Below are 25,649 nucleotides of genomic sequence, written 5' to 3'. Positions count from 1 at the left end.
AAACTTGCTGACTGTCGCACTGAATTACAAAGATTTTTTAACGTGTTCTGCTGCTCAAAGCACTGGAATTTCAGGATGGTTGCTTTTACTTAGAGTCAGCCCAAACTTTTGTTTCTGTCTCATATTATTTGAGGACACTTTTTGATAGGCATTTCAATTCCAAAAACTCAGCAGCACTCTCTGCTTTGTCTAGCTTGTATTTAAATCGACATGAGCTGCCTGAATGGCAGAACCCAAACCATCGGTGCGGGCATCTCCAGACGGGTCTTTCCCAGGGCAGCCGGTGGGGAGCGGAGCGTGTCCCCTATGGCGGGCTGTGCCGGTCCCGTGGTGCCGAGCCCGGGGCTCTCTCCCCGGGCCCTCGGGGGGCCGGCTGGCCACGTCCTCCCCCCGCTACATCGCTGTAATTACCGGTGCGAGGAGCGGGAGAGATTCCCGGGAGAGGCGGGAGCAGGGAGGGCCCGCCCGGCAGGGCTCCGCCGCGGGCAGCGGGACGCTGCGAGCCCCGGGGCGAGGGCCGGCGGTGGCTCCCGGCGGGCCGGTGGCGGTGGCGGCGCGGTGCCGCTCCCGCTCCCGCCCCCGGGAGTGCGGGGGCGGTCATTGGCCGCGGGACGCGTCACTCGGGCGAGCCGGGCCCGGGCGAGCGGCGGCGGGAGGAAGCGGCGGCCGCGCCGCGCCGGGCGGAGGGAGCGGCGCTGGGCGCGGCCCCGGCCATCGATCCGTGCCACTTCCCCTAATGGCCCGTCTCTTCCTCCTCCTCCCTCTCCTCCCCCTCCCCTAGGGCGGATCGTCCCCCGGCCTCCCTGTATGTGAGAGACGGGGCCGGCGTCTCGAACGGAGCCGGGAGCCGCTGCGGGAGGAGCGGAGGCTTCGGGGAGCGCTTCCTGCCCACCGCCCGCACCGCCGGGCGCGGCAGCCCCAGCATGGAAGCCATCGCCAAGTACGACTTCAAAGCCACCGCGGATGACGAGCTGAGCTTCAAACGGGGGGATATCCTTAAGGTAAGTAGAGGGGTCGGGCTCGGGAGTTCCCTCTTTACCCCTGGGCTGTTCAGTTTCTCGGTGAGTCTCTTCCTGTCCGTCTGACCTGACCCTCTTTTGGGTCCCCAGAGAACGTCATCTCCATTTAATAGGGAGCCTCAAGATCTCCTAAACCCCAGTCACACCTCTCTGAGAGCGGGAGAGGCTGTTTTGTTTCAGTATTAAGCATCCATCCCAAAGTCTCTCAATTCTCTCTTCTGAGACTGGAATATTTGAAAACTTAGTCATAAACACGGCAGCAAATAAGCAGAAGTACAAGATAAAGGGGAATTCAGTGTAGAGATTATGAGAGGAAGCCCCATAAAGTAATCAAGATCAGTTTGGTATTCCTTTTCTTTGCCTCCTGCCAAAGATTCTAATATCAAAGAACAGTGATTGGATTATTTCTCAGTAGATAATCTTTTAGCATCAGGCTGTCAAATATTGAAGCTGAGTTTTATCTTCAGTCCTGATGAACTCAAGTGATAAGCTTGTGGCTGAATATATAATGGATCTGTGCAGATGTAAGTGAATGCTGGAGTGCATTAGAGGAATTTTGGTCTATAGTTCTTTCAGTATATCAAAGGCTTTTTAGGCTTCGTCTTGGCTATATTACAGGAATTTAAAAAAACAGTTGAATTTCTACAACTGTAATAAAACTGGACACACAGAACAAGCCCAAATTTTTTTTTTTTTGGGGGGGGGGGAGGGGGAGTAAAATACAAAAATCCTTAGTGATTTGGCCTTGGTGAAATGTAGCTCAGAGCTTTGTTGCTTCCAAGTAATAAGAGCCATATTGCAAAATGATTTAATGGAATTCATTCAGAGTATTTCCCCATAAAGGTGGTCTTTACCTTCCTAGTGTGATATTTTTGGTGTTAAGGTATTTTTAAGCTGCTTTTTTTCTAAAATGCTTGGAGTAGAAGCACTTTTGAGAGATGCCTTTTCTGCAGATATAAGGCTGTAACTGTGTGTATGCTGACGAATCAAGTCCTGCAGACCTCAGTGGGATTACTCATCTGCTCAACATTTTTGCCAGGGAAGGGCTTGATTTTAACTACTATTTTAAAATGAGCTGAAAAATAATAACCTTTACATGTAAACCTAATATGTGTCTTTTATAGCTGATATTTCAACTGTGGCTTTGTTAAAAGTGTGATGCCATCAACAGATAAAGGTTGCAAAAGCATATGATGCTTTGAGATCTTAATTTATAAAATGATTGCATCTGTGTATGTTCTACACATCCCTGGCTCATAACTGGCCTAAACACTCCTGTTAGACCTGTACATTTCAGTGCCACTGTGTGTGTAAATTACCAGGATATTTCCTTGGGCTATTTTTAAATGTTTGAGACTGTCAGAATTTTGGAAACTTTTTGTGATAACCTTGCATTTATTTTTTTTTAACCTGAGCTGTATTCTTCTATTTTGGGCTATTACTGGCTGCCTCAACTTTTATAGTGTTGTTGAAGTAGAGCATAGCTGAAGTCAGCTTGTAGAAAATGCTGAACAGGAAGGAAAAATTAAGTATAATGAAATATAGTTTATTGTAAAGTGTATTCTCAGCTATTTTCATTTAGTTTGGGGTAGAAGTTTGCTTAAGTACATTAAAAAATACAGTAAAATTTGCATTTGTTTAAAAATATGTTCTTCTCTAAGAAGTAAAGGAAAAATAACTTCTTAAAGTGTTTTTAAAGTTTAGTCTGTGTTAAAAGTCTTATATCTGTGCACAGTGTCTGATAGTAAGATGTTGAGTCCTACCTACTTGATGTCATCCCATAGATAAAAATTTTGTCACACAAATAGAAACATGGTGGTATGTATGCTGTTACACTACATTAATAATTATATTTTTCCTAGAATACAAAGAGGGATTTTCCTACTTTACCCAAAACCTAGGCTGAACACTTCCTCAAAGCATTTATGAACAGTTCTTCAATCTGTATTTCCTTTCTTTTCAGCTCATATTCATATGAAAATGCTCACAAATTTCACATGTTTACTTCACTGATGTATAAACCAAGCCATAGAAATGGTAAATTGCTCAAGATTATCGCTAAAGTCAGTGGAAGCATCAGGAGTTTCAGGAATCCTTCAGCACATATTTGAGCTGAGTTCTGTGCAGCATGGTGAGATTCCATGGTGAGATTCACTGTGTAAAGCTGGTTCATTTCAGCAAATAAATGCAAACGAGTTAGAACTGTTCTAATTTACCCAAACTGACAAACTTCTGTGGCACTTTGTTGCTTTGAAAAATCTGTTTCACTTCGAATGTGTTTGAGGTTGTGAAAATTAATTTCCACCAGAAATGCCAGGTCTGTTTGTTAAAGCTGTGCTCATGACTGTGAAATCTCAGGGTATCCCAGTCATGTGCCCCGTGTGATGTCTCTCATTAACCAGGTCAGTCCTCCTGCCCTCAAAGGAGTTGGAAAGAGGAATAAACTTGTAACACGTTGAATGCACCTGCAGCCTGCGCTCTTTAGTGTCCCTGGCTGAGGGCCATGTGTCACTTCATGTGTGGTGAAGCCTTTTGGCTGTGAGACACCTGTGTTAATGCACTCCAGAGAACCACATCAGCCTGATGGCCATTTGAGGATGGCAGAGGATTGATTTGTAGCACAAAATGTGTCACACAAGGCAAGAACAAAATCTCTAACAGTTGAATTCCCAGTCTTTGGAAGTCCATGTTTCTCCCTGTGGGGAGAGAAGGCAGAGATGCCCAGTCTGGCTGCTCTGACCTCAGCAGATAACTTGCCTATGATGTCATGTGCCATTACTGCTGCCTACCCACAGATTCAGGACCTGATTGAATAGCACTTGAACTGGAGCCATTAAGCTGGTTGTTAGTAATCTTGTGGCTGGTTTCCAAAAGTGAGTGAAGATAGTTGACCTTTGGCTTGCAATTGTAAAACAGCTGAGTGAAGAGGAAAAGTGCTTGGCCTTTTTTTTTTTTTTTTTTTTTTTTTTTTTTGTGGGCACTAGGTGGTAAAAGCTGCTTCTATGATTTCTATAACCCTGGCAGTACAGTGGGTCCCTTACCCTTCTGTCCAGTGGCTCTGTAGCAATGTGTGGTACTGCCACTCAGGAGATGCTCACTGGCGGCTTTCTCTAAACTTCAGGTACTCTAAATACTACTTGCTGAGCCTTTTCCTAAGAAAGGCAAGATTGCTGCTTCCTTCTGTGTCTTCTGACAGTGCTGCAGCTCTCGAGCTCCGTGCTTTTCCTGTTGCTTCACAGGAGCTTGTTGGTGACTGGGGTCCTGCTGGGAGGGGTGAAGATGGCCTGTCCTGTTACACAAAAAAGTAAAATAAGGAAGCTGAGGGATTCCTACTTGAAATCTTGATTTACTGTTTTTTCACTTGGAACAGTTGACAGTTGTCCTGATGCCTTTACAGTCTTCACCCCTTTCATTTGCTGTATATATTGAAGTTGGGAGGAGTTAAATTCAGCCTCTGTGTTTGTTATTCAAGTTTTATGTCCCCCAAAACTATATGCCTTCATGCTAAGTGGAAAATACCCAGATCTAAAGTGTGCTAATACTTGCTGACGGTTTGGCAGGAACCAGGAGGAGAAAAGAGAAGAAAAATCACCATTCTTTGTCATTGCATTGAAATTGCTTTTCTCTACTCCTAAATCTAATCAGAAGTGTAAAGTTAATGCCACAGTGCTCTGAGAACTGTTTCTGTGTGGTTAATGCAGAAGCAAAAACATGTTAACTAATATCTTAAATGTTAGAATTATTTTGTTTTTAAACTATAAACCACTGCTCCATTTCCTCTTTCTCCTTCTGTCATAGGGTTGGGGCATAGCTGGAAAGTGTTATTCTGAAGAAGTGAATAAGTTCCTGTTCCCAGTAGATGTCAGCATAATTAATTCAGGGGCGCTTAAAGATTGTTTTTATGACTCAAATTGTTCAGGTGATGTTTTAAGTAGAAGGCCATCATCTTGAATTTTGAGGTGTTCGCTTTTGTGTGATGCACAAACCAGCTTCCTTATGTGCTAAAAGAAGGATTTCCTTGATAGGATTTTGATCACTTCACAGTTTTGTTCAGCAAAATCAAGATTATTTTTCACATTCTGATCACACACTTGACAGTCGCCACAGGTTCTGTCCACATGAGTGTTTGTCACCACACTTATTTTCTTTGTCAGCCCTTAAGAGGATTGAGTGTTTGCAAACAGTTGATGCTGAGGTGGCATTTTCAGTTCCTGCATGAAAACCATTTTTCTGTGTCAGGATGCAAGTGGAACAGTTTCAAATAGAGGCAGGAATATGATAAATAAGGGGACCACTGTCTCCCTTCTGCTCTTTCCCCTCCCTTGTCTGTGACCTCACCTGCACTGGTTATGTTGTGATGTCTATGCTAAAGAACAGAAATTCATGGCTTGCTGAAGAGACGTGCCAATATTTTTCCTGGTTTGGGTGAAACTGTCTTCTCATTCATCCTTCCTTTCCTTTCCTTACACACTCCTCCATCATTTCCCATCTGTTGTAAGGGGATGGACTCACTGTGGTCTTGATGATTTTAATATGTGAGAATTTTCTGAATTAATGATTCAGCCAAATTGCAAGCACTATGTGCTTTATAGTGAAATAGGTCAAATATTAGAACAGGTTGCCTAGAAAAGTTGTGGAATCCCCATCCTTGGAGATAGCCAGACAAGTCCCTGAGCGCTCTGGTCTAATTAGACTTGCTTTGAGCAGGAGGGTGGATTGGGTGTCTTCCAGAGCCCTTCCAAGCTCCATTATTCTGTGGCTTAGCTGTGAGTGGCAGCTCTGCTGTGTGTGATGGTTGATTTGTAGAGGTGTGCTTAGGTCATGTTCTCTGGCTGGTGGCCTTGAATTAAGATGATAATTGCCATCAATATGTGATCAATATTGCAGTCTAAGATGGCAAAACTGTCAGAACATTACAGAGACATAAAATCAAGTACAATTATCTGAAATGTAGTTGATTTGGCAGCCTGGCAGTTGGAGATCTATGTCACAAAAAGATGCTTCTATAAGGGGCTGCGTTCTTCTGATCTACCAAAGTGTTCAAGGCCTGGTTGTAGTGCAAACTTCTCAATTATTGTTCGTCTTATGTATGAAAGTAATCTGAAGGTGTGTTATGTTCCATTAGCCAACTTCTGTGGGCATCAGGGTGAATGAAGTGTGTGGGAAGGAAATACCTAACCTTCGCAAAGTGTGTTCTGTATTTGTAGAAGAGCTTGGACCTGCTTAGACCAAGATTGTGTTGCTGAAAGTATTTCTGTGCAGGAGACATAAATATGGAGTATTCTAGTCCGAAGGTGTAAAGTGGTCTTTGCAAGCAAGGAGTAAACACATTCCTCCTTAAATATGGCATCTTTGTTTTTATTTAGAAGCTTTTTGTGATGATTATTTAAACTTGTCCCTGAAAGCTGAGAAAGGTGACCTCTGTGAGCTACCTGAAGGCTGCAGGAGTTCTGAATGTTGAACAAACACTGATTAAAGCTAGTGGTCAGCTTGGCTGATTTTGTGACACTGCCTTAGCATGTGTTGCATTCTGTGATAACCAGGGAGATGATGCTGATTTGAAGCTCAGCTGCCTTTGCCAGTTTAATGGAGGAGCTGTTACAGCCTCTCTGTGAGGTCCAGCTTGTGATATGCGGGGCGTGACAGGCAAGTGTTAGCACAGGCATAGCAGCAAATCACATTTTGGCTTGGTAAGTTATTTATCTGCTTTGTTCAACCTGCTCGTCAAACTGCAACCTACGTGATGTGTTTTTGTTTTTATTTACTGGCAACAGAAAAATGCTGCCTCCCCTCTTTGGTTCGGTGATGTTTCTCTTGTGTTAATTACTGTGATTAAGGATTGTCTGAGAACTTCAGATCGATAAAACCTGTTATTCTTGGACATCCTGGGTGTTAATGAACTAACTTTGATTTAATTTATTGTTTTAAATTAAAACGGTAAAAGCTTGATCACAGCTTGAGGGAAGAAAAGAGGGATTATGATTTTTAGGGGCATGTATAAAGGATTAGGAGTGTGTTCATAGATTTCCATGTTTGTGTGCAGAGCCCTGCTAATTGCTGGAGGAGGGATCCTGTTTGTAGTGATATTCAGACTTTTTTGATTTGTCTCTATTATTAATAAGGATCCAACTAAGCAAGGGAAGATAAGGAATCCAGTTTTTCTGTGTAGAGCTCAGCCTAACATAAGCAATGAACTATATGACCCCTTGATAAAATCCCTTGTGCTTTAAAATTGCCAGGGGCTACATACCAAATCAATAACTAAAGGCTAAACCTCAGGGGAAAAAAGTGCTGGGCTAAACTAATTCTATTTTTTGAAAATGAAAGAAAATTAGGCATTAGTGTCCTAACAACACTGGAGCAAATAAATCTTATAATCTCAAATTGAGCAAAAAGGGATTGTAATGTACCAAACTTGATGAATTTTACAGTAGAAATCTAAACTAGAAGAACTACTAAAGATAATGTTTGGACATTTTCAGAATTGCTGTGAGACTGAAGTGTTGTATTATAAGTTATTTTACTGAAGATGGCAGATTTCCATACTTGCTGTTTATCCCTGAATTAAAACCTTTGCTGAATTTTTAATAATTCTATTTATATGCATTTTAAAAGGTTTGAAGAATCAAAGCTAATTTTAGAACCATAACAACAAACAACTTGAAAAATCCAATAAACACACCTGCACACACACACACACACCTCCCCAAAAAAAGCACATTTAAAGCCATTTACATAGTGGACATCAGCAAAGGATTCGACAGCAGACGGGACCTAGTGGAGATGAGTTTTGTTTGAGTTTTTCCCGTGTGTCTCTGTGGCATCACCTTTCTTCTGATCTGTGGTGTTGAATTGCAGAATGTCCTTTCCAGGTGTGACAGCAGAGGGTTGTTGCAGCAGTGAGACCTGAGGTGTCTGTCAGGTCTGTGGGTTTGTCTGCGCTGTGTGGCCAAGAGAAGGGACTGGATCTTCTCTAGCTACAGCCAAGCTGACCTCGAGGTGGCTGGAGTAATGATAACCCCACTGTGGGATTCACTGTGAATTACAAAACTCACACAGGACTCTGGATGAATACTTTGCTGCGTTAGTTAATGTCTGAGCAGCTACTCTTAATTAACAAGGTGTAGCAAAGGGTAAGCTATCTTCCCTTCTTCCCCCTGCCCTCACTTGTTTCAGTGCTAGTGGGATGGGTCCTAGCCAGGGAGATGAAGCTGTGACTTGGGAATGGAATATTTAAATAGGAAAGTGATCAAGGGAATGTGTTTGTTCTTTCTCTGGTGCCCAGTCTTACAGGCTTAGAAATGGAGCATTTGTGCAGTTATCTGTTTCACTGGGGCACTAGTGAACAGAGGCACTAGGTCCAAGTGTTTTATTTTTTACTTGCTTCATTTAGCATTTTTCTGGGAAAGCTGCCTTTGATCTCTATCATTTCCAGTTTTCTCTGAAAATTGTGTTAGATTCAAAATGCAAATGAGTAGGTGACTTCTGTGTGTTCTGCGTTTCGAGGCAGATCAGGGGACTGATAGTGCAGCAGTTTGATACGCGAGTTCTTATCTGCAGCTTTATCCCACAGCTCCTTCATTTCCTTTGCTGGCCCTGCAGTGTCAGTTAAGTTATCTCCCAGGCTGGGCAAGCACCAGTGACTGGAATAATTAATATACACTTGGAAATAAATGTGTTTTTTGAATGCTTTGGGCCTTGGGAGGGAAAATAGGATAGGAGAATACTTCCTATGATTTTGGGGGTGGTTTGGGTTTGTTTTCATTTTCTACATTGGGAAATGCTGGATAAAGTTGTTTCTTTCCCTCAAATAACCAAATCTTTTTAGACAGACCAGCAGCATTGTCCATTTCAATCTGTCAAGCCTTGGGCTTGTCCTTGTTTGTCACTTTGAGGCTCCTGCCCTGTTGCTGAGTATTTAAAGCACTGTGTGAGTGGCACATGCCTTCAGCTTTGAAGACGTCTTGTAACACCTCCTAGGAGTAGGTGTTCAAATGGAACAGAAGATGTGAAGCAGAATGTCTGTGGTGGAGCCTGAACTTGTTCCCATGGCTTGTATGCATGATTGGTGCCACCATCTGACAACTCAAGTGAGAATTGGTTTAACAAACTTAAGAATGTGTTTTTTCATGATGACATGTGCTAAACACACGGGGTTATACAGCTGAGCTCTAATGGAGCAAAAAGTGAACTGACAGTCTCCAAAACTGCTCATGAAAATTATTTTTAGGGTACTTATTATGTTCCTGAATCCCAGATGCTACTCTACAATACTTCCTGATTAGTTACTAGATGCATCTGAAATTTGCATTTTAAATGGTTGTGTTCATAATTTTCCTCAGCCTGTATTTCTCTCTTTAAGAAAAGTATGGTGTTTTTCTATAGATACTGACTAGAAACCCATTTTAAAAATGTCTTAAGTGTCTTGAAGAGCTTAAGAAGCTTTTTATCCCCTTCAGGATTGATTGTTCACTTGAATTTCTGTACCTGATCTTGGATTCTTTTGTCTCCAACTGTTGGAGGTTGTGAAAAACAAATAGTCTTGGTCTTGGGGATTCATGAAATCAGTTGGGTTTTGATCCTGTGGTGGCAGGTCAGAAGAGTGACTGGAATAAGGCAAAAGCTATGAACAGCTATTTCTGTCTAGGAAGTAGATTGTCAGCCTCTGTAGAGTAATTAATTTAGAATGGTGATGTTCCAATGTTACTGCCCTTTATAAATAAAATATAAGAAGAGAATACTTAACAGAGTAGAATTATTCTGTTTGTACCTGCTGGATTTACTGCTTTGCATGAGTTCGTGTCAGCCTGCACGCCGTGTTGGGAGCTGCCTGTTGGCTCCACTGCAGCTGGACCTCATGCAGAGAGAGCAGAAAGCTTTTTTTTTTTCCTCTTCAGCTGAACTGTAATTATACTGTTAGTCTCTAAAACCTCTTATTTAAATAATTTGTCTCTGGAATTCATGGTTTCTCTGTGGAGCCAACCTACTTCTTGCTCTAACTTGTACTAAAACTCTACAGGTTTACGGGGGATGGGGGGGGGGGTGGAAGTGCTGCTCTTATGCAAAATTGTTTCCCTTGGGAGGAAAGGGGGGAATTCTTCATGAGTTATGTATGAGCCAGCAGGTTCCACTAAGCATAGCAGCTCTGCTAGTGCTGAAGACTTGTAGTATGAGCTAGTCAGCCCTCTGGTCTGTGAGAAATTGGCACAAAATCTTAAATTCTTGCAACTCTTGCTGAGCTTGAGTAGGTTTTGCCATTGTAAGTCCTTATGTACAGTCAAATTTTGAGTCTTCTTTTGTTACTTTCACTTCTTTAGCATAAATATGAAAACGATATTTTAACCATTTGGTCTGGTTTTTACTTACTGCTGTTAACAATAGATGGTGGTCTGCTTGGAAAGAGCTATGCTTAGGTTCCTGGTCTAAGCGGATTTGTTCTAGAATAAATAGGATTTTAAGCTGCAGAAGTGTGCCTTTTGTGAGTACCTCTGGAAAATCTGCCACTTTTGTTTTAGAGGTATTTTCCTGAGCTCCTGTGCAGTTCAGGTCTTTGCTCTAATCTTTATTACTTTTTGGGGCACAACTAATCAGGGAAATTCTTGGGAGGGGGAAGGCAAACAAGGGTTCAAAGTGCATTGTACAGTTGCAGAAGAAGGGAAGAACCAAATGCAAGGAGGAAAATGAGGAGAAAGTGGCAGCCAAGGACAGTGAACACTTTTAAAGGTGAAATTTGGCATTGAAAATGTTCTATTTCCCAACCTTGCCTTCGAACAATGCTTGAATTTTGGTGACATGAACATCAGCTTGACAGATTTGCCTTGTCCAGGCTGTATCAGGGAAACCTGTTGTGCACATATGTCACAGCTAAATTTTGTTTCTATAATGTTTTACATGTTCTCAAAGACTACTTACACAAGATGTATCCTTAACCCTGGAAGTGCTCAAACATGGGCTGGCAGTTCAGCTCCCTGCTGACCGCTGGAGTGGAGGAAGCAGAAGTTGCTTCTGCTTCTTCCTTGCCTTCACTTCTGTCCCTATTTCTTAAAATACATTTGCACTAATGCCTCTGTCATACCTCTCCTGAAACTATAATTTGTCAAAAACTCTGTGGATTTGTCTTTTGACTGTCTGTGCCAGGGTGTTGAACTTTCTTCCAGCATCAAGCTATCTTGACGCTTCCTTACTCTTTACTAAGAAGACATACATTCCTCATTTTTTTTCCCTGAAAATTGCATGTAAGGTTAAGATGTCACTTGCTCTCTGCTAGGATGGGCAACTGAAGACTCTTGTGACTCTCCCTAAAATCACTGAGTTGCCTAAGTTGGAAAAGACCCCTAAGTTCATCCGGTTCAACCTTCCTACCTAGAAAAATTCCGATTGAAACTAACGACTTTCTTTGCAGAGTCACAAAAAACAAAGATGACCAGAGTGATTGTAGTTGATCCACATTTCTTGACTTTCACCCTTCCCATTACAGCTTGTTGTGTTTGGAAATCTTGCAAGCTGTTACCTTTGCTCTTTTTAGGTAACATAAAAAGGAAGGGCTTAAGTAGAAAGGCTTTCAACATTTCTATAAACTCTGTTGAGCTTTCTTTCCTTTGAAAAGTTTCTGTTTCAGTCCACCTGTCTCTGTTTAGATTACAAACACCTGCATGATGTCACAGTAAGATTAGAGGCACTGTTGATGCTATTTGCATGATGAGTAATAAATTCCCCTTAAAGCTTGTTTGTTGAGAAGAAAATATTATTTTTAACTTTCTAAAAAGGCTAAAGTTACTAAACATAGGGCAATATGTTGATAAAAGAGCTGCTCTACAGGCTGGTCAGCTAGTGAAAATGATCCATGGGTGATTCACGTGTGCTGCAGGTTGAAATTCTGTGGAAGTGGCTGAACTACCCCCCAAAGGCATTTTTCTGAACCCTTTGGGGCTCCCTAGTTTAAAGTCCTCACAAAGAAAATAATGTTATGCAATCTTCTAAGTTTGCTTTGATGCTAACTGGATTTAGCTGTTCTTGGTCAGGATTGCAGTCAAGACTGAGAAGTCTGGCCGTACCTAATCAAAATCTTCTGAAAGCACTTGTTTTCCCTCACTCATGGTTCCCAAAACTCCCATTTACTAAATGGGAGGGAGAGGCCATCATTCAAATGGGTGAAAACTAACTCTCATGTCCTCATAGCAGGGATCAAGTAACACTCCTGGGGTGTGCTTGGGTTTGCCAAGGTTTTTTAGCCCCCACAGACAGACCTGAGCTGACCTTTCACATGGCCTTTGTACTGTGCTGCCAGCTACCTGTATTAGGAAAGTTTCACTCACTGTTGGTTGCCACAAATAATACTCAGTTTGTTGTACCTTTATAATGGATTATGCTTTAAACTTCTGTGGAAGTAAATTCTACTCTTCACAATGTTCTGGGAGCAGTTCCCATCTGAAGTGAATTATGCAGCTTTCACAAATAAAAGTAACTGAAAACTCTTTACACATCAATTGTTCCTCTGTTCTTCTGCGTACTCTGAATATTTGCCGTTCTGGACTGGGCTAGATGGACCCTTCCAGTGCTTACTGTATTGGTCAGATGTTTAGCCCTGGACATCATCATCTCCTTGTGTAAGGTTGGCTTCCTTCAGTCAGGCTGGAGTGACTCGCTCCGCTGGAGGCTGTGCCTGGGTATTGACGGCTACGCTTTCTGTGCATCTTTCTAAACCCATTTTGAATCCATCTGTACATTACAGCATGAAATCCTCATGATGTAAACATGTACTGTGTGGAATAAAGTCACTTTCTTCATTTGAAACATGCTACCTAGGAGTTTTACTGATTTTTCTCTTTTCCTCTTCTCTCCTCCTCCCCTTGCAAGAAACAATAGGAAAACATCTCCCTTGTACCTCTCATGGGAAGAACTGATTTGCAAATGTCTTCTTGTCTTTGTTGCTTTTTTGTTCTGAGAAGGAAATTGGGAGAGTCTGATACAGTCCAAAACCCATTCCACACTTTGTTTTATCTTGGTTCTTTTTGCAAGTCTTTTAGTTCATTTTAACCCATCTCAAAAAGTGCTAAATGTAAGTACTCAGAGTATGGAAGGGCTGACACAAATTTAGTGTCAAAATACTTGTTTTGTTTCGTTCTTAAGAGAAACAGGTAATGTTTCTAATTTCAGACTGCTGCCCCCTTGATTGTGTTAAAATTGCTGAGGAGTAATAGTTAAAAACCCTTAGCTTCATACAGTTACAGTTCTTTGGGGTTTTTGGTTGTGTTTTTCCTCACACGTGTTATTTTGCATATCGTATTTAATCTGACATTTAGCCCTTGGCCTTTCAGTATTAAAAGTTATCAGTTTAACTGATGAATTTTGAGGTTTGAGTACATTTAATCACTCTCTTGATGAACTTTGCCACTTCACCCCTCTGTTACTTTCTTGGATCACTCCTGAAGCTGCAGCCAGTCCTGGGATCCTGTGGCACAGCTTCCCTCTGCTGCAGACAGTGACCCTTTGGTTTCCTTTTTAACCACCAAGGGTGGAGTTCTTGTGTTGTTAATGAGCACATTTGTGGGGACGAGTAGCCAAAAGTGTGAGTTGTTGGGTTTTTAAATGAAGCAGCTCAAACAAACCCTAGAAAAGCCTTGTGACTATTCCAGTTTATCTCAATGAGTGATTCATTTGTCCTCTATACGGAGTTATATTTTTGTTCTCTCCTGCCACTGATTAAGTGGAGGTCTGAGGTGAAGATTGCTTTTGGCTTTTATAGCTTTGCCAGAAGAGCCCAGCCTCCAAACAGCTGCCTGAGTCACCTTAATTGGATATTCCGTGTACTTCCAGGGAGGTTTTATGGCTGTGGACTGGCAATATTGCTGCAAAGCAGCTGGGACCATCCAGCATCTGTCATCTCATCATATGTATTTTAAAATCTTTAGATAAGGCCTGGTCCTGAGTTGGCTTCCACACACTGAGGTCTTCCAGAGCTCCGCTTCCGGGAATGTTTCTGGATGCATCCACACTAATGCATGGTCTGAAAATCCCATTTTGTTGTGTAGGAAAAACTGACCCCTTGTCAGGGCCCTGGGGGGAGTTTTCTGCGGTCAAGGCATTGATCTCCTGATTGGAATCTCCCAGCAAGGGAGAGTTTTAATGCCTTAGCTTTTATTGAGGCTTACAATGGAGATACTGTGCTGCTGTAATGTACCTGGAAGCTTAAAATTAGTCTGTGGTCAAATAATACACCCTCGGGTGTCAGTGACCTGCATTGTGATATCCCTTCCAGGTTATTGCAATGGAGCCATAACGAGTTCTATTCTTGTTTTAATTTGTTCTTGACCTGGAACAATTCTTCTAATTTGAGACACTAATTAGGAGATGGTTTTAGTTATTTCTGATCTTTTCTATAAAGAATTTTGTGCCTCAGCTGTCTTGACTTTAAGATTCTGGAGCATGTTACTGCTTTTGGCATTTAGTATCTGCATTTCTGCATTATTCATATAAGGAGACTCTTTGATTTTTTTTTTTCTTTTTGCCCACAAGCCAAGAGAGCAGCAATAGACTTTTATTGTAGTTATAGCTGGTGTTTCTAATAGTATGTTATATTTAAAAAAAAAAGGCAGCATTTATCACTTTGATATTTTCTGTTCCTCTGAGATACTGTAAGTACTGTCTCCTTCTAAATTAAATAAAAGTATTCCTGTATTAGGATACTGGTTTTCTTCCTGACCCTGAGTAACTCTGGACAACTGTTTCTTAGCCCAATCCTTGTGATAGTAAGCTGCAAGAGACTAGTGTAGCCTCAGTCTGTTAGTGATACAAAGTTCTGTTCTAACTTTGTGTCGTTAAATTGTATTTAAATGCTTTATTTTCCTTTTACGGAGAGAATTGGACATGAACAAATACTATTTTACTAGTTCTGAAGTGAAAGAGGAACTTCATTACACAAGGGGATTTTTTTAAGCATCACTTTGATGTGCAGATGTTGCCCCCTGTTTTTTTTCTTTATTCTTCTCATTTTCCCCTCTCCCCTCCCTTCCAGTGTGTAATTCAGCAGTTTACTTTCAGTAAGCCCCCGCAGCTGTGATTTTGGACTTTTTCTGAGGTAGAATGAAAGTTAAATTTGCTTTGGAGTTCTTGAGCCTTGTACTTTCCCAGTTGATGTCAGAGTAGGAAGTGTTTTGGCATGAGTGGATGTCACAGACCATCAGCAGCTCTGGCACACGTGTGGTCCTTGCTGTACAGTGTCATCTTTCCTCCTCCTTTCCAAAAGAGGAGATTATTGGTGTCTTTCCACTTTTTGCCATTCATAATTACTTCTGGCACTTCTTTTTGGGCTTAGACAAAGGCCATTTAGCTCTGATAGCTTTTGTTGTTTTAAGCTTTTGTTGTTTTAAAGGAATGATCCTTCTCCTTTGCCATCTGATTCCGTGTCTGTGGTTCAGATGGCCTTTTCTCCTGCTCCTCTCTCCATCGGCAGTTATCAAAGCAGGTTCTTTTTTCAGTCTCCTGAGGAGTGTGGATTTTTACAGGCTCCAGTGGGAGGGTGTTTTTCTTTTCTCTTTGAGAAAAGGCTAAGCTTTCCTGTTTGGCCAGAAATTGTTGAGCTTTTTATGGTTAAATTGAGGCCACTGTGACTCCAGAATTTACTATTCCAAAGTTATGAGTACAGAATTGTGGGTGTTTCATTCTGTATCCTATTGGTTCTCCACTCATTGAACCTTCATTTAATGATGAGTTTGGAAAAGAAAGAAAAATGGATTCATGTTGGAATGAATCATCACTTTTTGACTCAGGCCTGTTGTTACACAAAAATAGGCTAAACTTAAATGTCATTAAAAGATTTGTGGAATATAATAGTTCATTATCCTGTAGCAGCCTGAAAACAATCATACATTCCTTCTGAAAGTTATCATGGATTGAAGATCAACATGAGATGTTGGTACACCAGCCCTACTTTGTTTTTAGAGAATTTGGTGTGTTTGCCCTATTGAGGCTTGCGTATGCTAAAGGCACAAGTAACTGGGAAAGCACTGAGGAGGCTTTGTGCTGGAGAGGCTGGAATATTGGCACTTGTGTAAAAGATGGGATTGATGGTGGATAAGTGGATTGTCCAAGTCTTCCTAATAAAATTACTTAAGATACGATGTTAAGAATATTGACATACAAGTTCTATGCCTCATGATCAAAGACCTAAGGAAACCTGGAAAAGAAATTAAGGATTTATAACTGAAACAAGTTGTTTGGGAAACTATAGATTTTAGAAAGATCACTGAGCATAACCAGTTGGTACAATTCGGTTTTGTTGACTTTTAAAACTGTTAGAATAATTGCTCAGAACAACCTGTGAAGCAAAGTTGTGATTAAATATCTTTTCAGAAAGCTTATTTAACCCCAAAATCCACTGAAATTCATTTTTCCTATATGGTTTTCTAATATGTATTGTATTTAATGTGTTTGCCTTGGTGACTGTTTTTTTTTTTTACTTTAAGGTTTGCTTCTTGCAGGCCTAGAAGTTTGAAGTCAGTGTCCCTCATGGCTTTGGTGAACAAAGATCTTTCAGTATATTTGTTATTTGAAATCTTTTTCTCTTAATAGAACCTGGCCAGGTGGAAATGATCAGAGTTGCATCTCTTAACAACCTCCAGAGTGGCGTGAACAGCCTGTAAGAATGGACTGTTTGAACTGTCTTTGAACTTCGGGTTATTAGTGCAACACTAGCATAATCCTGGTTGGGGTTTTGTTGTTGTTTTTAAACTAACCAGCTTGGGCTTTTTTGTTTGGTGTCTTTTAAAGTGTGACTGATGACCTGCACCCATCCATTGAAACATGGGGGCAAGGAAACAGCTGTGTTCTGTCTCAGGCCTTTAAAAGCAAGTCCCCTAAAAATCTTTTTGCATTAAGTGGCCTCTTTATTATTCTTTCTTTCTCCCCCATTCAGTGTTACATGAGCAGGGAAATCACTGGTGCTCATGTAATGTTGTACAGTAAAGCTTCATCTCTTTTCTCCTCGTTTGGTTCTCTTTGGTGAGATTGGAGACATCCTGTGAAATGTTTGTGAGTTTAGTGTTCTAGAGCCAGTGGTGCAAACTGCCCCCGGTGTGGTCTGATCTGTTCACTTACACTCAGAGAGGTTTGCAGGCTCTTGGGGTGCTTTGCATTATGCAAATGGGACAGAAATGAATCAGATGATGTTCAACATTCGGATCAAAAACCATTTGCAAGTGTCTTCCTCTTGTGTGTGCTTGTCCCACTAGCAGAAGGAAGTGGGAACAGCTTCGCAGTTACAGGAAAACGAGGAGAGTTCCCTTTTCTCTTAAATATTCTCACTCTGAAGATCAGCCAGACTATGTACCTGTTCCTTTCCTCTTCAATTCAAGATGTTCCTAGATATAAGTCTGTAAAAACATTAAATAAACTTAATCAAAAATGCACTGATTAAAACCGTCACTCTGCAGGTGACAAGTGTCTGATAAATATCATTGCAGTTCCTCAGTCGTAAATTAGTGGTTTAAATGCCTTAAACAGTGGTTTTTATATTGTAGAAAACTGAGCTCTTCTGTCACACTGAGCCAAAATTGGTTTGATTTGTACAGGGAAAAACCAGCTTCATTAATTTCTTTTTATTTTAGTCAACGCTGCTTTATAACTGAATTTCTAATCTAGTCATGAAAGTGTCTTTTTTTAAGCAAGGATTTGTTTACATGCAGTTGGATTAAGATTCTGATAGCAAAAATTCATCTCTGCCAGGAGGATAAAATTACACTATTGGTACTGCTGTTCTTTTTGCAAGGATGGGATTGTTGGTGCAGCCCTGCAGAGCTGATGGGATTGGGTCTCCTCTTCTGGCTTTCTCCAGGGAGCCATCCCAAAATGAAATGGGTGATAAGTGCTTTTGGATCTGCATGTCTTCCCCACAAAGGAGAGTTAAATTTAACATTTTAAATGAGCAGATAAGAGGTGGGGCAGCAAGTTCTGCATATGTACAGACAGGGCTGAGGCAATAAAGAGCTTTGTGTGGAGACCGACCAAATTCCTAATTGTGGCTGTGTCTATATAATGCAATACAAAATCACAAGGGCTGTGCGACTGTGAGCAGGCTTTTTGTGGGCTGAACTAAGACATGTTGTAAAATCACTGGCCAAGAGCAGATGAATGGGAACTGTGCTCTGAGAGTTATGGAGTAATTAGTCTGAGCTGATAGGTGAACCTGCTCAGTAAGAGATTGGATCTTGTGGCACTTTTTTTTCCCTTTCTCAGGTCTTTGCATAACTGTCTTAAAGTGCTGCTAAACCATCACATCGAAACTCAAAGGTGCTGTGTTGCAGGATCTGATTTAGAGGGACTGAGGCTTTTACTGTCCTGCAGCATAGGGCTGTTTTTTTTCTGGGAAAAAGTTAGGATCTTTTAGCTGCTTGAACAGCAATTTTCCATTCATCTTACAGCCACCAGTCTGTTTTTAATTCCTTGGATGGTTTCTTGCTCACCTCGGTTTCCCTTAACAGTGTTACTTAATTCAAGGCATCATCCTCATCCTATTTAGTGCTAAAATCCAGCATGCTCTTCTTTTTTTCTTTTTTTTTTTTTCTTATGTTTCCCTATTGTTGGTTCTTAGCCAGCTTCCACCAAGATAGGACAGTAGCCACCATAACCACTCTGTTGTGTATTTGAGGCTACTTCATAGCTCCCCTCTCCCTCCCGCCTATATCCTGCAGAAAGAAGAGTTAAGGGATGGTTCCACGCTGCATCTCTTTAATACTCTGTCTTAAAGCGAGGTTAAAACGGTCCTTTCCTGTGCCTGCTTTCTGTCAGACTGACCAAAATGCAAATTGCTAGTTTGTGTTTATCCACCCTATAAGAAAAATCAATGAGCAGCCCCTGGTCATGCGCAGTTGTAAGATCTTTGTTTTTCAATGGTTAGCTCTTTGCTCATTGCATTCCCAGTTAAAGCATCTGGGAATGGTACTGGCTGCAGTCTCAGTAAATTAGTCTTTAATATTCTGCAATATATTAAAATTACACTGATGTATCACTTACTGTTTATGTAGTATGGATTTAGAGATGCCTGATTGTCCCATCCAATATGTTATATTAGAATTGGTTAAATAGGTATAAATCTAGCAAAATATTGACTTACAGCTATGGTGAACCTTGCAAAGCTGCCGATTCCAGGAAATTGGCCTCCTGTTATCTCTGATTTCATGCTTTTTCCATCTGTCTGAAAATGAAGATATTAGGGCTGATCCTAGCTATGTGTGTGAGGCAGATTATGGTAATCTTATTATTCTGATCTCATTACGCTTAATCTCTAGATTTGAAAATGTCCTGGCTTTAACCCTTTCTTCAACAGCTACAAAAAATGTAGTGAAAAAAGAAAGGTGGTTGAGATGTGTTCTGCAAACTTCAGATTAAATGCTTATTTTATCCTGAGATAGTAAAGCATTCAAAGACTTTGCTACTTGGAGTCATACACTTTGTTGGTTGGGGGTTTTTTTTGGGTGGGTTTGTTGGGGATATTTGTTTGGAGTTTTTTGTCTTAACAGACAGTCTAAAATGATGGGTAAATCAACTCTTTTCAGTAACAAAGGATGCAATTCACACATGACAACAAATTAGTACTGGTTATTACAGTTCAAAATTTTGGGAAATTCTTAGTTCCCGATAGGTCAGAATTATTTTATTTACTAGCTTTTCTGAAACAGAATAGGATTTTCCAGAGCTTTGTCTCAGTGTTTGACATACAAAAATATAAAACTTCATGGAATGTCTCCTCATTTTCTTACAAGAACACAGAAGTTAATGCAAGATGCTGGAAAGTGTGTAGCTGGGCAGTTTAAATGCAGAAGGGACAACTCAACTGGAGCACAAAATTCCCTGGTTTTTCCTTATCTACAGCTTCACTCTTGTTACTGGCAAATCGTTTCACTTTTAACTGAAGAGTTAACTGTAAAGGGTTAACTCTGTAGTCTGTAACAGAGAAGACACTTCTGCACTGGGCTGACATGTTTTACTGAACAAACATTGTCAGGTGGACTTTTAAGATTACAAGAGTTCTTTGTCTGAAACCTGGGGAGGAAGCCCTGTCCTCTCTACACAGTTTTGGACATCAACTGTGAAACAAGTGGTACTGCTTCTTCAGGCCTGGAAATGAAAAGAAAGCAAAAGGACAGCTGCTGATGGTGGGAGTTAAAAAGCAAATGTGATTCTCTGTCTTTAAGAGATTGGTATTTTATTGTAACTCCTGTTCGAACAGATTCATGGGATAATTGAGATTTTATTGTACTACACTGATGGAGTTCTAGATTAGATAGTGTAGGGAATTCTTTTAAAAGCATTTGGATATTGCTCTGACTGTTCTGCTGGTCAGCTTTGAACATGGAGCATATTTGCCAGTTCCCATTCTGAAGCTACATTTCAGAATATAGAAATGGAAAAAGGGGAAAATATGTGTTAGTGCTTTGAAGCTGGGATAGGAAGAAGCAAGTTCCTTCTCCTCCTGTGTCTGTTATTTTTATAGGTCATCTAAAGGGTGCCTTTCTGTACAGTGGTGTATATTGTTGCAGCTGGTTTTGAGAGAATCTGCAATGCTGGAACATCACTGAAGATGCTCCCTGGAACTCCCCCTGCCTGGGGTGTGTGACTCTAATCACACTTTATTGTTTTGTGCAGTACAGAGACCACTTGAGCTTCTCCTCTAGTTGCAGTTCCTGTGCTCTGTGGATATAGAATTCACCCAAGTGACCGAGCTCCACTGGGACTGAGCAAGTTGGAAAAAACGGAGCCCTTGAAAATGACGTTTAATTTTTTTTCCTTCACCTTGTCCTGTCTTGACTAACTCCTCAAACACTTGAGCCGGCATAGCATGGGGGTGGAGAATAAGGGGTGAGAATGAATGGCTGGAGGGAAAAAAATACAGGGAGAAGCTGAACCTAGCTCTGTCACAAACTCCTCTTGTGGAATCAATATCTTGGGGTCATATCTGAGCTTTACAGACAGGACACTGTGTTGAGTGTCACTCATATTGTGGTAGCACAGACATTTGTAGAGTTGCACTGTGAACTGGACAAGGGTTTGGTGAGGTTTGGTTATGGTTTTGTGTTTTGGGGTTTTTTGTGTTTGGTGGCTTTTTTTTGTTTTGGCTTGGTTTTTTGGACTTGTGTGGGAGTTCACATATATATGTTTTTTTTCTTTTTTAAGCTAAGGTTGTCTTTGATTTGATACAAAGTAGTTGTGCTCGGTGCGCTCCCATCCAAGTTGGATGAGCCACCGCAAACTGAGGTGGATGGCAGTCTCCATTCCTGCCCTGGGGCTGTGCATTTGGCCAAGTCTCATGATGGCAAAGCAGCCCTTTATTTTTGTAACTTGAGTTATTTTTCTTGCAGTTCTCAAGAACTCCTTAAAAATTTGCCTTACCAAAAATGCTACTTCTATTGTGCATTCACACTGGGTGGTGATGGTTGTTTTGCTTTAAGTGCTGAGTTGCTGGCAATGTTTTAATATATTTTTAGATAACAGTGAAGTATTTGTTTTTCAAATGAGAGGTAGGAAATTGCAAAGAATAAAGAATTGCATGAGCTGGCTCAGTGATAGCAAGTCTGTTCCATTTGGGGTAGTGGAGGAGGAAGGGGGAATAGATGGTGAGGTAAGAGCTGTTGCTGTGACACTCCTCCAGTAATAACTTCAGTGAGGAGCTGTCAGGGGTGGAAGGAAAAATAAAGATGTTGAGAATTCGTTAACTTTGACACTTGATATGAATCATATCTCCTCTGTTGTAAGGGGAGGATCATTCAAATGAGCACAGTGAACCCTTCCTGTGGCAAACACAAAGCTTTTCTTCTTTTCTCCCTGAACTTGGTTCTTGGCAAAGCAGAGCATAGATTGCAGTCCCTTTGAGGCAGAGGTTGGCTCTGTAAACAAGATCTTTAAGACTCCTGCACAAAATTCTAGCAAACAGAGTTGTTGAAGCCCTGGATTTATGAGGCAAGTCTTTAATTTGTGGTGTCTGTGGTGTAAGGCAGCTGCAGTAAGCCTTGCATCTGAACGCCTCATATAGCGTGGAGATTGGATGATGATTTTTCATAACACAGTAGAAAAGTAATGAGGCTTTCTAGATTACTTTAAATACTATTTTCTGGTCTAACTATCACTAGTTATTCTTTTCCATTTTGTGTGTGAAGTCTGCTTAATAAAAATCTTTGTCTTTCCATCCCACAAGCATTTATATCATTTTGTTCTCCATCAATAAGCCTGGGAAATTTTATGGCCAAAGCTAAATTATGCTTTTTCAAAGGTGCAGGTGCAACTGCTGTTGCCCATCCTAGCAACAATAGGAAAAAATATTTTTATATATTTAATTATATCTTTATTATATTGAAATATATTATATTGAATCATACGTATTTTATAGGTATGTATTTCAGTAGGCTTTTTTGCACAGACTGACAGTAGTTTGTGGAGGGGTTCTCAGACCCTGCCCAGGATCTCTTGGCATTGTTGCTTTGCAGCAATTGCTCAGAAAATCCTGTGTGGTCCTTTTAAAAGTAATTTTCATTTTTCATCTCAGAATTAGATTTCAACACCATTAATTTCACTCTCCTCAGCAGGATGGGGATTGAAATGCACGGATGGGGAGGTCAGGATGTATTTTGAAATAGGGGAAAATGCAGTTGAAATAGATGGTGGTAATACTATTCTTAGATCACTGAGGCTGTAAAACCTTTTTGGTGCTAAGAGGAAGTGGCAACTTGAGCTTCATTGGCCAGTGATGCCTTTGCAGCTGGGGCCTGACCTGGGTGGTGGTGACATTTGGGGCAGCTGTCTCAGGGTAGTGGAACATGCGCTGTTCCCTCTTCTGTACTTTCAAATGCAAATTGCAGAGTATGCCCCGGGGACTGGCAGAAAAGTCCATGTGGGTCTTAGGTGTGAAAGAAATTAGTAAATACTGATTGTCAAATTCTGATTGCTCAGTTGCTGCAGAGAGGTTATTGCAGTCAGCACTCTCTTGACATTCGATGTCCAAAAAGTTTGAGGTTTGTGCACTGGTATTAACATGTAATTTCAAACACCATAAAGCCCTGCTTTCTCCTGTGTGCAGTTTTGCAACGTGTAGTAGGATGGAAGGGATGACTTTTGCTCTGCACATAGGTGATGTAACCTGTAAAGAATTAAACTTGTCAGAAGGACCAGCAGCTGTCACTGTTGACAGTACAGAGCACAAAAAGAGACTTGATGGATGAGCCCCCCAGCATTTCTTGTGTGTCCCTGAACTTCAGAGCCGTTTCATGCATGAAGTTTGAGTTTTTCCTGTCTATCTTCAGATATGTCTTGCCAGGATTAGCTTAACCTGGCTGGCTGACATGAAGGTACGGCTGACCTGACTCTCCATCTTTAAGTCCCATTAAAAGTCCCAGCTTGTGTACAGTTTGAAAAAAATAGTCCTAACGCTTGTCCAAATAAGCCTGTCATCAGAAAACACAAATACATCTAGGTGTCAGCTAAGTTACTCACTCCAGCTTCCCCACTTCCCTTCCTCCCACTTGCAGTCAGTGAGTTCTGAATTTTTGTTGCCCCAGAGCAGGACTACTCACTTTCTCCTTCTTGAGCTCTTGTCCCTCTCTTCCCCTGATCTGCTGTGTTTAAATCTTAGAGCAAGTGGAACTGTTCTTGCATGTGTACATTTTGGGGTGGGTTGCTGCAAGAATTGGGGAGAATTTGTGTCCTTTGAAACTGGAACAAGGGTGTTTCCTTCATGGCAGTGCCCATTCCAGCAGTCCTGCCCTGTTCCTTTCCTTCCCGTCTCCTCTGTTGCTTCACACCCAGAGCTGTGCCCTGCACTTTCTGTGGAGCCAACCAGGCAGGTGAGAAATGCAGCACCTCCCTAAACTCTTCTGCACATCAATTCTCCAATGTTCAGTCCTCCAATGAGGAACTAAACAGGTGCCTGTTCCCACTTTGGGGAGCACAGGTGGGAGGGTGCAGCCACTGCATAAACCAGCTCACAGAGCTGCTGCCAAACTTGGAGCCACCCCAAACTGAGAGTGTGGCCTCTGAGTTTGTAGCTGGGTAGGAATTCCTGCTCAGAAGTGTGAATTCCCAAGTAAGGTGGTTAATTCCAAGGTCAAGATATGTGCAGTATCAGTATTAACAGTTTGATTGCTGACTGTGTTGAGAGATGCCTGCAAATATCCTTATTCCTGAATAAAGGCTTAAATCAACTAGATTTTGGCTTATAGCTCTGTGTTTAGTACACTAAGTTTTTGTGCCTTTCAAGGCATGACATAGCTGTGGATTCTGAGGACCATCAGTAAGAGATGTACAAAAGTTCAGTAATATCAGAATAACTGCAGTGTTGCATAGTGCTTTTCAAATACATTTTTCAGTATGTCCTATTGGGGTGTAATTAACCTAGGAAACTTTGTCCTGTAGATAATTAGTTGTCAAATATCATTCCTGGAATCTTTCTTACAAAGGGCTGAGTAAGGCTGTTTCACATTCTGTAAAATTTACAATGCTATAATATTAATAATATATTAAGCAATCAATATTAAATAAGAATCTATGCTAGTAGAATCCTAAAGCTTTTGCATTTCAAAACCAGATGAAGCAAAGTTAAGGTTTTTATTGTTGTGTTAATTTGTCTGCAGTGTAAAATGAATGTGTACTGAATACTGTAATAAAACATTTTAAACAAAACCGTGCATTTAGAGAAAAAAAAAAGCCTTTTTTGACCCTCATATTACTGTCATTAATAGCAGAAATGTGCCTGTTTTCATCTTTGGAAACATGTTGAACCCTTTGCTCATGTGTTTGCAATACCTTTTTCACTGGAAAAAACAGAGCAGCTGCAGCTCAAGTTAATTTGCTTCCTTTCGACACAAAAACTGAAAGTTGGTTCTTTGAACTCTTCTGAGTTTTTTTTTTTTTAAGGCCTTTATGGGGTTGTATCTTTTCTTAGTGTGTTTTAAAATGCAGCAGATAATGTTTCTAATTGTATTTCCCACAGAAACGTAATTGGGTTTTGGACAACCTTCACATTTTTTTCCTTCAGTTTTGCTTTGTAGCAAGCAGCATTGGTATGTGGTTTGCTCCTCACCAAATTTCTGGTTGTCAGTGCAAGGCATGTACATTTTTTCTTTTAATTTTTTCCAGGTTTTCAAAGTACATCATGTTGTTAGTCACTCAGACTTACCAGTGCATCCTGGGTTATCAATCCTGTCATAGAATCATAAAATGTCCTGAGTTGGAAGGAACCCACAAGGATCATCAAGTCCAGCTCCTGACCCTTCAGGGGACAACTCCAAGAGTCGAAGCATGTGCCTGAGGGCAGGGTCCAAATGCTTCTTGAACTCTGTCCACTGCCATTGTCAGTCTGTTTTACAAGCAGAGTGACCTCATTTAGGTGACACCTCTTGTCATGGTGGTTTGAAGAAATGTGAAAACAGGAAGATGTTCAACAAGGATCAATGAACTGTCAGAGGCCTAGGCAGAAATAATCAGCTGCACCAGTGCAGGACAGGGGGTAGCTCACTTGGTATCAGTTCCTCTGAAAATACCCCAAACATTACAGTGGAAAATTGGTTGAAATCAAACTGATGTCACCTCATATTGAGCTGTACAGACAGAGCTGTAATTCCTGCCCATCATGCAAAGTAATTCTTC

General features: G+C 41.1%; 1 protein-coding gene across 1 annotated transcript in view; it reads left to right on the top strand.

Annotated features, from left to right (window-relative positions):
- The first annotated feature begins 718 nt into the window (after positions 1-718).
- Positions 719-25,649, top strand: part of GRB2 (growth factor receptor bound protein 2) — a 45,552-nt gene continuing 20,621 nt past the window's right edge. The window contains exon 1 of the mRNA XM_042032519.1: positions 719-1,001. Within this exon, the coding sequence (XP_041888453.1) occupies positions 924-1,001 (78 nt within the window). The 5' untranslated portion in view covers positions 719-923. The remainder of the gene's footprint in view (positions 1,002-25,649) is intronic.

The sequence above is a fragment of the Corvus kubaryi genome, unplaced genomic scaffold (assembly GCF_017639235.1).
Source record: "Corvus kubaryi isolate FWS band 111438036 unplaced genomic scaffold, C.kubaryi_AGA036_p1.0 37353, whole genome shotgun sequence".
Classification (NCBI taxonomy): Eukaryota; Metazoa; Chordata; class Aves; order Passeriformes; family Corvidae; genus Corvus; species Corvus kubaryi.
The sequence above is the reverse complement of the archived record's forward strand: the minus strand, read 5'-3'. Positions and strand labels throughout refer to the sequence as shown.